A 13,203-nucleotide genomic window follows, 5' to 3' on the forward strand; every position below is an offset into this window, starting at 1 on the left:
AAAAGGAGGAGAGGTACTAATCTTTAAATAAAGCTGGCCACCCGCACTAACATCCCAAATTCACAAAATTCCAATTTTACGTAGGGCTGGTGCAAAGCTCACCAACATTAACGGAGAGGTCCCCACTGACTTCAGTGGGCTTTGGATCAAGCCCTTAGTTATAGTTACGAAGGATTAGACTACACTGCAATTAGACATCCTCGGCTGGCCCATGCCAGCTGATTCAGGCTCATGGGCTCGGGCTATGGTGTTGTTTAATTGAGATGTAGATATTCAGGCTTGGGCTGGAGCCCTGGCTCTAGGGCCCTGTGAGGTGAGACGGTCCCAGAGCTCAGATTGCAGCCCCAAGCCCAAATGGCCACATAGCTCGTGAGCACGAATCAGCTTGCATGGGCCAGCGGTGGATGTCTAACTGCAGTGTAAATATACCCTAAGGCTCAGATTTACAAAGGTATTCAGGGTATCAAAACCAATGGGAGTTAGGCACCTAATCTTCTTAGGTGTGTTCGTAAACCCCAACAGGCTCCTTTAGCTACATCCTTAAGTGCCTACATACCTTTGACAGTTTGGCCCTAAATCTCAGAATATCCAAATATTCTTCAGTGATATCAGGCCCTTCTGGACCACTGCTTCTCTAGGTCCCTCAAGGAGTCCCCACTAGCAGGGAATTCTGCTTTATCCACATAAGCCCAGCGAGGGCAGCTCCTTTCAACCACTATGGACTTTTCCTGGGTTCATCTAGCCTGACCTCCTGCGCAGCACATGCGAAAGACCCTCCTACTCTCTGTCCCACATCCAGAACTTCCATTTGAGCGACAACATCTCGTTTAATGAGGAATCCGATCTCGACTGACTTGTTTAGTTTTATTTTATACTTGTTATTATTGGAACTTAAAAAAACCTGGATTTAACCCTAGGAGCTTCTCAGATCACCATGCGTCTGCAGAATCCACTGCACTGAAGAGCAGAGGGGCAATTCTACCCTTGGCAGGGCAGTTTGGACACATTAGAAATGTTTTATAAAGACCAAAACCTTTTTCTAAAAATGTGTGTAAATCCCTTTTTATTTTACCTGAATCTTTAAACTCAAATTCCTATTCATGAAGGCAAATCCTGTAATCAGTGACAATTATACCTGGGACCATTGGTCCTGAGGAAATCTCGTTTCAGGCTCTACCCTCTCCGCTGGTTTTAAATAGATGTTTTTATAGAGGGTTTTTTGTCTCACTTGAGATGGAGTCAGAAGAGCCACTATTGGCCACTTCAGAAAGACACTGTCAATAATGCAGCATTTCTGAGTGGTACCCTTGTACCTTACAACCAGGGGAAATGGGGAGATTTGGAGGGGAAGGCGAAATACCAGCACTAAGGGTCCAAGCACTGAAATCTCAGCATCTTGAGAGAAAGAGAAAGACAGACAGTGAGAAAGGAAGAGAGAGAGAAAGAGAGGCAGACAGAGATACTGTGTCAATACTGCACTGGATTTCTCAAAAATCACACAGCTTTAATACCTGTATGCTGGGAAAGCCACCTGTCTGGTCATGTATTGCATAAGGAGGCCTGGTTGGCAGGGGGTAAAAGCTACACACAAGGGAGGGGAGGGCAGTCCATTTTCCAAAGGCAAAACCCAGAAGTTGATTAGTACTGTGTAAAAATCCACCGGCCCGCTCCTGCCTGGGGAGTCACTACCGTGGAGTGTGTGAGAGAGTAAGAGACAATGGGGGAGTGGATGGGACTAAAAGGGGTGCGCGGCAGAGAATCCCCGAAGCCAAACCAAATTTACCACAAGGATTCAGCTGGTCACATTTCTTGTTGTCGTTCACAACAAGGATTCAGCTGCCAGAGGCATCAAGCCAGCTTCTCCTGAGTTTCCTGCCTCTGCACTTTCATCTCTACCCATATCCCTTCAGAAAGGAGGGTTTCTGGAGCTGGTTTTGCTGACATACATCTGTGCCCAGCAGCTGGTTGAACAAGCCGGGGTTGGGAGTGTGTGTGTGTGTGTGGGGGAAATGGAGAGAGGTATAGCCCTGAGACCTGGCTGCAGGTAGAAGGTGCACAGTCGGCTTTGGAGCAGCTGGGATCTTGACAAGTCGCCTCTTTTTAGAGCGGACTTGCTATGGGTTGGTGGTGAGAAGATCCAGTGCCTGGTAACTGGGGCCTGTGCATACGTGTATGTGCGTGTCAAAGGAGGCAGGAGGATGGGGATCACTGAGTTGGATTCAGTAGCACAAGAGAGAGTTCCCCATCTCTCCCCATCCTGGCCTGCAAGCAGACTGGCTTCTCCATGTATGTGATGGCAAACTCCTTGAAGCAGGGAGCGGGTCTTAGTTTGGGTACAGGACATGTCCAGTGCCACACACCCCAGGTACTATTCCAAGGTTTGCTGGTGAACTGGGGTAATGGGCCGATCCCTTGTTAAAAGCACCCAGGATTTCCAATCCCCAGTCTCTCTCCCTCCCTGAAACAAGGCTTGTCCTGAAGAGCAGCACTTCCATGGACAGGTGTTAGAGCTGTGTGACTCCTTTCTTCTTCGGGGGGGCTGGGGAGGTTCAGTTACCATTGGGGGCAGGAACACTGGCTTCTCACAATGCGTTTGGAATAAACTACAGCACAGCATAACCAATCCAAACCGAAAGAGAAAACCAAGAGAAAGCAAAAAACCCAAAAGGAAACAATAAGAAAAGAATAAATCCACTTCAAATAAATCAGATTAAAAATAAATTATATATATAATATATATAGGAAAAATAATAGTAATAATTAATTTAAAAGAGTGGCATGCAAAGACGATCGTTACATTCTCCTATCATGCATCAGGCCCAATGTCCAAACGGCAAGGTAACCATGACGACAAAAAAGTGCAAGAACTCAGCAACATTACCAAAGGATGCATAGAGAGGCCCACAATGCAACTCAACTCATCTCTGCGAGACCCGGGAACGGGCAGGTCTCGCTCATCTTAAAGATTTCTTGCTTTTTCTCTTTTTTTATTTATTTATTTTTTATTTCGTTATTTTTTTTTCTCTTAAGAATGTAAAAATGTGGGTAAAGAAAGTAAAAAAGAAAAAAACCACACCAACCTTCTCGTAGCTCTGAGGGATGTTAAGGGGGTTTGATGCGGAACACAATGACATGAGGAGAAGAGAAAAATAGGGGAAACACAGAGAGAGTAAAAAAAGGCCTTCTCAAGGCTGTCAGCTGCAAATTGATTTTTTTTCTTTTCTCTTTTAACCAAAAAAAAAAAAAAAAAAAAAAGGAAAAAAAGAAAGAAAAAAAGATAGTAACGACCTTTTTTATTTTCTCCTTTCCTTCCTTCCTTCCTTCCATCCCCCCCTCCTGTGCTTGTGTTTAAGAGCATCCAAGCTCTGTGAAGAGGTCAGGGTGGGAACAATCCAAATTCAGAATTAGCACCCAACAGAGGGGCAGAGCCCCAGCAGGGAGTTCTCACCTTCACAAGCTCATCTGATGTTTTACAGAAGGAGAGGGGATAGAGATTATTCCAGGCAGAGTGGACCTGGAGCAAAGAAGATCCCCTAATTGAAAACCTTGGCTCCCCAGCCCTTCCCCGCCCCCCACCCAACTGCACTCACGCTAACTCCAATATAAGACTTACTTTAATAAATAAATAAATGAATAAGTAAAAAGAAGAAAAGAAAAGACATTTCCTTGCAAGGTTAAAACTTACAACACCTATCCCTGGTATTCTATAGAGACAAGCATGTTATGGGAGAAACAAGTCAATTGGAAACACAAGCATGTTCAAGACTCTTTAAAAAACAAAAACGGAAGAAAAATGTGTGCATGACCTTCCCCCTCCACTTCCTCCCCAAATGACTGCATTTCAGAACTTCGATTACCTTTCAGTGAAATTGACACACAAGAAACAAGGAATTAGCATGAAAAGCACCCCAAACACAGCATGAGCTAGCCTCCATGGTATTCTCTACACCTTCTCAGCCAGCAGCTAACGCTGGATCACAGAGGCTTCAGGTGCACACGCAGGCTACGTTTTGGTATAGATGGCCATCCACCTGGAGCCGAGACTCATCCAGGGGCTGAGACAAGAAGCTCTGGGCAACCAGAACCTTTGGCCGATTTTCAACTGACCAGAAAGGCCAGGGAGATTTAAAAACAACATTAAAAAAACCAAACAAACTCAACACATTTTTTAAAAGCCCATTCCAGCTAAAAGCTGCTTGCAATTCATTTAGCCCTTGTGTGGTGTCAGATCCTGGATTTATGATGTTCCCACCTGTGGATTTTCAGAGCCCAGATGACAAGGCAAATTTCAGAAGCGATTTTCCAGCTGGCCACAAAAGGCTCTTTAAAAACGTAGCTTTTAAATAATTAAAAGCCTTCTCTCCATGTGCATGTGATTCAGTGAGCATGAGACACAGAGAGAGGAGTGCACACAAGAGCATGGGTCTGCATCTAACTGCAGCGTCAATGCAGGTGAGGGGAACACTTCCTTGGCCAAATGGGATGGACATGGCAACACTTGACTGGGATGCAACATTCTTTGAATGGTGGTTTTACAGTGATAGGGGCTGGCCCTTGCTCTCTCGTAATCAGAGGGTTTTGCTGTGGAAAAATATTAGTCTGTAGGAAAATATGACCCATCTGAGAACTTAAACCAGATGAACAACAAAGAAAATGCAGGGGGTCACTGAGCCAGCAAGTGCTAAAAAGCATAGGAGGAATTCAATATTCCTATTTCATCTGCCCCCCCCCCCCCAAGCTGTGTGGGTAAGGGGACTTCCCATTGGTTACCCCAGGATCGTGCTGGTGGAGCCTGCTTCTCACCATGCACATATACCCAGGCCAGAGGTGTCTCCAGAAGGAACCAGGGCTAGGCAGACCCTGTGGTCAGGGAGCTCAGGAAGGAAAAGCCAGCTGGAACATGAGTTCAGTGCAGTCTCAGTCCCAGACCGGCAGTCCAGTGCAGTATCAGTCCCATGTTGGGAAAGCTCCACACTGAATAGTGCCAGACCGCACCGCTCCCTGCCAGGTCAGCTGGAGAGCAATGTCCCCAGAGGGAATGGGCTAGCTGAAATCCCCCTTCCGCTGCCCTGCAAGAGCAATCACCCCTCCCCTGCCCTTGCGTGGCAAGGTGAGATTTGCCTGCTGCTCTGGACACCCGATTGTCCCCCAATCCCAGTGCTCCATTCTGGTGAGACTCAGGGGTGGGTGGGCTCACCCAAGGGAGCTGACCATGCCCCGCCTCCTCTAAAGCTCACACCAGCTGAGCAGACCGTACCAATTCCTGCAACTTCCATGGGAAAGGTGGTAACCCCACAAGTGGCCACAGCCTCTCTGCAGCAGAGACCATGCGCTCCCCTCTCAAGATGGGACCCCACATTGACCCAAGAGCTTTAATGTTCCTGGGCCAGCTTCCTGGGGCACCCTGGGGATCAGAGCTGACCTCACAATGGGGAGTCAGGCCTCTATATTGCTGCTGTTTGCGCTCCGCCACTCATTCCCAGATGTGCCCTTGGATCCCCTTTTCCACCCCCTCCCCCACGATGAACTCCTCCCCCTGGCTCCGGGAAGGAAACAAATCAAACAGCAGGGGCAGAGGGAGCCCATGCATTTGCCAGCGTTCTGAGCCGAGGTGCTCCCTACCTCTCACGTAAAGGTTAGCAGGTGAAGAGTAGCGCACCCCAGCGCTGTTGCTGGCCACACATTCATACTTCCCCTGATCAGTCTCTTCACTGCTCTCAATCTGCAGGCCACCTGGCAGGAGAGAAGAAGACGGCAGCAAAGAAATTATTATTATTATTTTATTTTTTTTAAGAGGGGGCTGGCACCAACACCCTCCCCCGTCGTTTCCCCCCAGCGTCAACGCAGATCCGAATGGTGGCCCGGGGTGTGGGGCTTTTCGCTACCATGCTAGAACTTCACTGCTTTGGGCATTGCTGGTACCAAACCTGGACCAGAATGATCATTGCCACTGCAGGACTAGTCGCCCAGCCCAACACCCCCCGCCCCGGGCCCCAAAATCCAGATCTACAACGTGGGTAGAAACAGTACGAGCTGCCCCATGCTGTCCTACCAGTCTGCATCAACCCTGACCTGGGGGTTCACTTCTAACAGGGAGAGGACAGCTCAGCACACAGGTCTTCCCTTCTGTGCTGAGAAGACCATCAAAAACACCAACTCTGGTGTCTTCTGCAATATGGACATTTTCCTCTAGGAACTAATACCAACAACTCATCTCGCACAGGCCACCGAACAGCCATTGATGGCCGTGATTTCCTGTCGCTCCTGATCTAGGTTGGAACTGAACCAGCCTTCAAGATGAAAGGCTCTGTAACCCACTACCAGTCCCCTGAGCCATCCCTGTCACCGCTGGGTTCGTTGTGTGCATAAACACTAGACTCACAGGAGCTGAGAGAGTACTTGAAAAGTGTGTTTCTACCAGTGCACGTGCTTAAGGGAAAACAGCATAAAAAACCTAACTGGGATGTCTAAACTGCACATGGGTTTCTATCCTATCTGAATGGCGGGTACCCCTGACCAGGCCAATGAGAATCAGGGCTTCTTCTATACCTGTACACTATTTCAGCTGATGAAAATACACCCAAGTCCAAACTAAGCACTCCTACCATCAACTAGTTCAAAAGAGACCTGCATAAATATGCAGCACATAACTACATAGATGAAAATCACCTCTGTTTTTTACCCTAGAAAGCATCAGGTCTGCCAGACTCTACTTAAAGTATATATCCTATAATAAACCAACATGATATCAAATATTTCTTATATATATGTGCACATGACAAGGGTGGAGATCAGAGCCCTTAAGATTCCCTGACTGTGTGAAAAATTTGCAGCTTGGTAGAAGAGTACCGAGGGAGAGGGGTGCAAAAGGTGTCACTGCTGATTGTAGTTTCAGATTCATTGCGGGGCAGAGGAGAAAACTGTTATGTGTGAAAACGGGAGGGGGTTAGTATGAGTAAAAGAGAGAGCGAGAGAGAGTGAGTGCGTGTGTTACTCCTGTGGATGGCAGATCCCAAGTGCAGACTGGATAGAATTAAAAAAAAAAAAAGAAAAAAAAAGCCAAATTCTCAACAAAAGAACCCACGGAGGTTTCAATCCAGCAGAGTGACTTGAAAACCAAACGGCCCCTGAACTCGAGCAGATAGGTACCTTCCCACCGAGACTTCAGCTGAGCAGATTTCTTACAGGATTGAAGCCACAGCACTCTCCGTTGTCCGAAAGCTTCAGCTGGGAGAAGGCTGTGTCAGGTGGGGGCTCTGTGAAGCTTTCGTTTCCGTGGGTCAGCTCCCCTAATCACAGCCAAGGTTTTATTTAGCTCACAATGGTGCTCGTCTGAATGGGGAGTGCCAGGGGAGATGTTAAACCGAACTCAGAGGAGGGAACAGAATGACGTGGTTGCAGGTGGGAAAGCACCGCCAGGGTCTTGTCTACACAAAGGAAATCAGGACCACTTTATTTTCCTCGAGGGTAGCTTTGCCGGTGATAGCAATGAGGGAAGCTGTATTGTAGACAGGTCGGTGTGTGTTCACTACCTGCTGAGAGCAGGTGTGGACATGGTGGTAAGACATGCCTGCATCCTCTGCCATTGCTATCAGTAGTGGAGAATTCGGGGCTTGAATTTTGCCCATATAGAGGCTCCTAGAGCAAGAAGAGCCTAGAAGTTATAGCTGGGATGTTCAAAGGGGCCAATGGGAGTCATGCATCCAAATCCCATTCACTTCCAATGGTAGCAGAGGGTCTCACTCCCTTCAGGTGAAAGACCCAGCGAGATAGGCTGGGTATGAAAGTTACTTACCAAGAAGTACCTGAGGTGTGTGTGTGTGAGAGAGAAAGAAAGAAAGAAAGAAAGAAAGACAGACTCTTTAGGGGTTTGGGAATGAGCATGCTGAGGACCTGCTCCAGCAAGGCGCTGGGCACCCTCCACTGCCATGGACGTCAAGGGCTCCAGGGGACTCAGCCCCAATCATGATGAGGCCCCTGAGTGGTTACCAAGCTCTGACCGTGCTTAATGCCAGACATACACCTGGGTCCTTCACAGCCCTGGAGAGATTAGCTCTTAAACCTCCACCATAAATTTCAGACAGCAGCATCTGAGCCTTGTTTTAGAATAATAAAAGGTTTCACCAAGTTCCCCCAGCAAACAGAAAGAGACGCTGGAACAGTATTTAAAATAAAGACGGACAACACAGAAATAAATATCCAAAGGTGAGGCAGGAGCAGAAACCACAACAAACAACAAGAGACTTTGGGTTGAGCAGAGATCACATGAAACAGGAACTGAGTTGGAGAGGAGTTGTTTGGTGAGGAGCGGGTGGGTGAGTGACTGAGTGAGTGGAGTAGGGGGGTCTCTTACCTCGGATTGGAGTACCTTCTGCAAGGGAAGCAAAGGAAAGAAGTGAAAGGAGTGAAAAAACCAAACACGCTTGGACTGCCGGTGGGAAAAGGACCCAGCTCAAGGAAGATCATTCCTGGCAGGAAAATTCCTACACTACCACGTTTCATCTTTAATTCCACGGAGGGACTGGAGGGGGTTGGGGGAAAAGGACTCCTGGCAGCACACTCCGGTTCAGACTGGGGGATGCTTACTCATGACACTAAACTTGAAAAGGAGGAGGCTGGCCAAATCAACACTCCCTCCATCGGTCACAAAGGAAAGGGAGTCTCTGAAACCTCAGTCCACGTAAGCTAGTATTAATATGTACCCCTTGGGTAGCTGGGCAAACTTGCTTCTATCCTCCCAGCCCATGGGGAGTGTGGTCAGCATTATTAACCTCTTACCCCAGACATGGAAATGGAGACCCAGAACCTTGCCCAAAGTCACACAACAAAGCTGAGACTAGATACCAAGAGTTCCTGGTTCCCAATTCCACACCCATGTTAGTGATGCATCTGGGCACAGCGTTTCATACAACGCCCTTGGGCCTGTGGTCCCTAGTTACACTGAGAACGACTGGCTCTGCAGAACATCACTGGATACAGCCACGTGCTAGGAAAGAGCTGCAGGTGCGATACAAGGGCATGTCACTGCCTTTGTACCTGGGAAACATGCAAAGGGGATTGCCTGGTGCAGCTGCTCTGGAAGCCATCCTAATAAACTGTAGAGGGGGTTAACTCTCGGAATTCCCTGCATTCGGGGAGAGGAGGAAGAGCCTTGTGGTTGGCCACCTCCCACACTCCAGAGCTCCCTTCAGCCAAACCCCCTCCAGTTGCCTCCACTGGCAGTGCCCATCATGAGCTTTCTGCCCACGCATGTGACATCTCGCGGGCAAGAGAGAATGACATCATGGCTGGCAAGTGACATCACTGCCCCTCCCTCTGATTTCCTGTCATACTCCTGAGATCACAAGAGCCTGGAAACCACCTTCCTTTGAAAACATGGAGGGTCCTTTTCCCCACGGGCATTCAGATTTGCTGCACAACTCATTCAAGAAATGGATTTTTACCCCAATCCTGAAAACAGGGCAGACTTGGCAAGTCCCCACTCCAAACTCTCCCTACCATATAGAAGCGTAACAGCTCCTCGGTGGTAATAATACTCTGACATTCGGCAGCACCTTCCATCCAAGGATCTTACAGTGCTTGACAAATATCAGCCTCTCGTTCCCCCCACGAGGTAGAGAAGTACTCTTATCCTCACTTTACAATTGGGAAACTGAGGCACCGAGGGTGAAGTGACTTGGCCAAGGTCACAGAGGGAAGCTTGAAGCAAAGGCAAGAGCAGGACATCTGCTTGCCAATCCTTTGCCTTAACCATAAGGCCATCCTTTCCTCCTTATCCTTCAGCCCTGCTCATCCTTCTCTCTTTGCACTTCAGTGCACCTTTTTCAGGATAGAAGGTAAAAAGAAATATGTATCACTGGTTACAGTTAACCTTTATTTGAATTATTTCCGAAGGGGTTAAGGGAAGAGAAGTGTTATATTGTTAGGCTATTAGATTCTAGTTAGACTCAACTTCTAGTTAAAAGGTTAGACAGTTTGCTGGAGAAATGTTAGCATCTAGTTAGGGTTAGGAACTCGCTAAGGTTAATAAAGCAGGTTGGTTAGCTGTCAGGACAAAGATCAGAGAGCGCGGGTGAGAAAGAAAGAGGTGGGAGGACCGTTTACTTGGACTATCTCCACACAGGAGCGGACGGGCAGGTTTTAAAGAGAGCGAGAGACAGAGAAAGCAGCAGAGGGTTATAGATAGATTCAGTGGAAATACAAACAGCCTCTAATACACCCTTTTGTCTCAAAATCAGAGTGAAAATCTACCATCTGTGATGCAAATGTGGAGCAAGACTAAAGGATGGGGGTGGCAGAGACGAGAAGAACCGTGCATCACCCCCTGCTGGGGACTGGCTGTTACAGCGCATCTGACTGCCCTGGACACAGCAGCTTTCAGTGGAGGTACGCTGACTGCGAGGAAATGCACTGGAAATCATGGCCACGTATGGATGGAAGGCAGGACCCATTGCCTTCCTGAATTATCAGTTTATGGATTGACGTTAAACATTCACTCCCAGTGGAGCCCATGGGAATAGGTGACAGCAGCTCCAGTGCTTGCGGAGAGCTCGTCTTCCCAATTTCAGCCAGGTGCATGGGAAACAGATCTGGGAATGGCACAGGGAGATTTCTGATGGGACCCACACCTCGAATACAGGAGATGAAATCTGGACCAAAATGGAAGTGACCGATTGTGGGGAGGAAAAGCAATAGTCCGAATGGTTTCTGGGACACAGATGGTAGATTTTCACTGTTGGAGTTTCACATCTAACTAGCTTCATATTCAATTTAGTGGCAGCTGGACAGTGCTGGAAGGGGATTGCAACAAACAAATCTATTCTCCAGTGGCCAAATGCATCCCCCTGAGATTGCTTGGGGACAGCAACTCTGGTCCATAGCGGGTTAACACATAGGGTTGCCAATTTTGGTAGGACGTATTCCTGGAGGTTTCATCACATGACATAATCTTTCATTAAAGATTCACTTTTAATTCCTGGAGACTCCAAGACAATCCTGGAGGGTTGGCAATCCTATTTACATAGCAGGCTGACAGTGCCTGAATGAGCGTTAAGAGTGCAGGACTGATTCTGTGGGACAGGACGGGACTGGTGGTTGCACAGAGCACCAGAATAGCAGGGGCAGCTAAATGCATAAGATCAAATTTTCAGAAGTGGTCTCTGATTTTGGATGAAGCCCTCCGTGAGCCTGTTTTTCAAAGGCGATAGGCCCATGCAGCTTCCGCTGATTGCAACTGGGTTTGTGGGTGCTCAGCACTTCTGAAAAATGAGGCTCAAGGTTGATAAAGGTGCCCCCAAATTAGCCCTTTTGGAAACATGGTCCTTAGCGTCAGCAAGGTGGGGAATTTCCCAGTTCATCTAGAACAGTGTAAAATCTAGTGATAGCCCTGGCTGCTAGAGGCCATGCAAGCAGAGGGTGAGCCTCTGGAATAGTGGGGCTGCCAGGGCTCAAGTGGCATGGGCAACAGATACCCGCCATACCCCCAGTGTCTTCCCCAGCCTCTCAGGGCATGGAATCTGATCACCAAGAGGCAACTCGTGGAGTTTGCATCAGCCCAGGAGGTCAGGCTGCTCGCTGGAGTTCAGTGACGCAAGACAGACGCTGCACTCCAGGCACGGTTCCATTCTCAGGTTACCGCCCAAGCCTCATCCCCCGCCACGGGCACGTGGGGCCTGTACTGACACCACCTCCCCCTCCGTCTTTTCTAAACAACAAGCTATGGGTCAAAACTGAGCCCTGAAAATGGGAGACGTGGAGGTGCCATCATCATGGCAACCACAGGAAACGTACCACCACGGCCTACCAGGCCACGTGTGAGAGTGTGCCTTGCTCTCTCCCGGGGGTGGCGAGCAGTTTTCTAAACCCTCAACAAAGAAGCTAGCATGAAGGACTGGCTGCAATTTTAATGCCTGATCCTGTCTGAGAACAAGTCGGGACTTGGCACAGGGAGGAAAACGTGACGTGAGTGTTGCTAGCAGATTCCCATCAGGGTCCTGGCACCTCAGGAAACAGGAACAATCTAGAAGGGACATTTCTGTCTAATCACTCCCCGCACAACCTCCCCCAAACCCCTGCAATAGACGGCTTCCATTTTAAAATTCAGTGCCTGATGCCCCCCCCATAAATTCTCACTTCAGACAATGCCAATAACCCCATTAGATGTGAAACTCCAAGACCTCCTGCAGGTGTGAACACAATTACCACAGTTCCAGGGTAAGAGCTACGGTCTAATTGGGGAATTCCAGGACAACTGTTGCTAAGTTATGAAAAAAATCTATCCAATGTAAGGAGGTTTGTGTTTAGTTATATTTCCTCATATAGATATATTTTAATTATGATGGTGATAGTTATTTTTGTAGCCTGCAATACCCCTGCGGAAGTTCATTAAGAGGGCAGAATATCCCTACTGAAGGAGTTAGTACAAGAAATGCACAACATGCCTCTCAAAAAAGCTGTTAAGAAGGAATTAGTTTAAAGGGCGAGGGTTACAAACCTGGACATTAGCAGGTTTGTTTCAGTTTTCTTTTTTTAAATCGAACAAAACTTACCAAAGGTCTCTGAGTGTTAAAAATAATGAAAAACAGAAAGGAAAAGAAAAATAAAAGTTTGTTATAGCCAGTTATTTCAAAAGCAGAAGACGACACACAAGATACAAAAGGGTTCAGTGCTCGTAAGGTTTAAGAAGTTAGCTGCAGAGTATTTCGTTTTCCCCTCTAGGTAACACAGGCAGGCACCAGACATTGGCTTGACCCAATTCCATTGTGTAGTCATGAAGTGTAAATTTCTCTCTCAACAACATAAAGATGGAACATTTTTTGTTCGTGTAACAAGTAGACCATCCTTGGGCTGAGATTTTCAAAAAGGCCTCAGGGAGATGGGTACCCAAATTTGGATGTTTTCTTCATGCTCCTTTGAAAAATCCCAGCTTTTAATTCCTCCAGTGACCCTCAGGGTTAGTTGGCCCAAAGTCTGTCAGAGGTAAATTATTTCCAATAACCTGGATAGTGTTAGGGAGGAACTGATCCTAGATGGAAAAAGGAGTCTATGGATAATGTCCCTAAATTCAGATTTCCTGATCCTTAGTAACACTGAAGCCCCGCTGCCCTGCCCCAGCAGTATAAAGGGACCTCAAAGCAAGTGCAAATGGAATGTACACCCACTGTAAAGCCCCTTTGCACAGCTAGAGAAATGTAAAGGCTTTAG

The 13,203-nt window shown here is 47.7% G+C and overlaps 1 protein-coding gene across 7 annotated transcripts in view; it reads right to left on the reverse strand.

The window, feature by feature from the left end:
• PTPRS (protein tyrosine phosphatase receptor type S) overlaps positions 1-13,203 on the reverse strand; it is a 247,059-nt gene that overhangs the window by 73,516 nt on the left and 160,340 nt on the right. For all 7 annotated transcript variants that reach the window (XM_084614680.1, XM_084614681.1, XM_084614682.1 and 4 more), the window contains exon 6: positions 5,623-5,733. In XM_084614680.1, the coding sequence (XP_084470806.1) occupies positions 5,623-5,733 (111 nt within the window). The remainder of the gene's footprint in view (positions 1-5,622; positions 5,734-13,203) is intronic.

This window comes from Lepidochelys olivacea (genome assembly GCF_965140295.1).
Source record: "Lepidochelys olivacea isolate rLepOli2 genome assembly, chromosome: 25".
Classification (NCBI taxonomy): domain Eukaryota; kingdom Metazoa; phylum Chordata; order Testudines; family Cheloniidae; genus Lepidochelys; species Lepidochelys olivacea.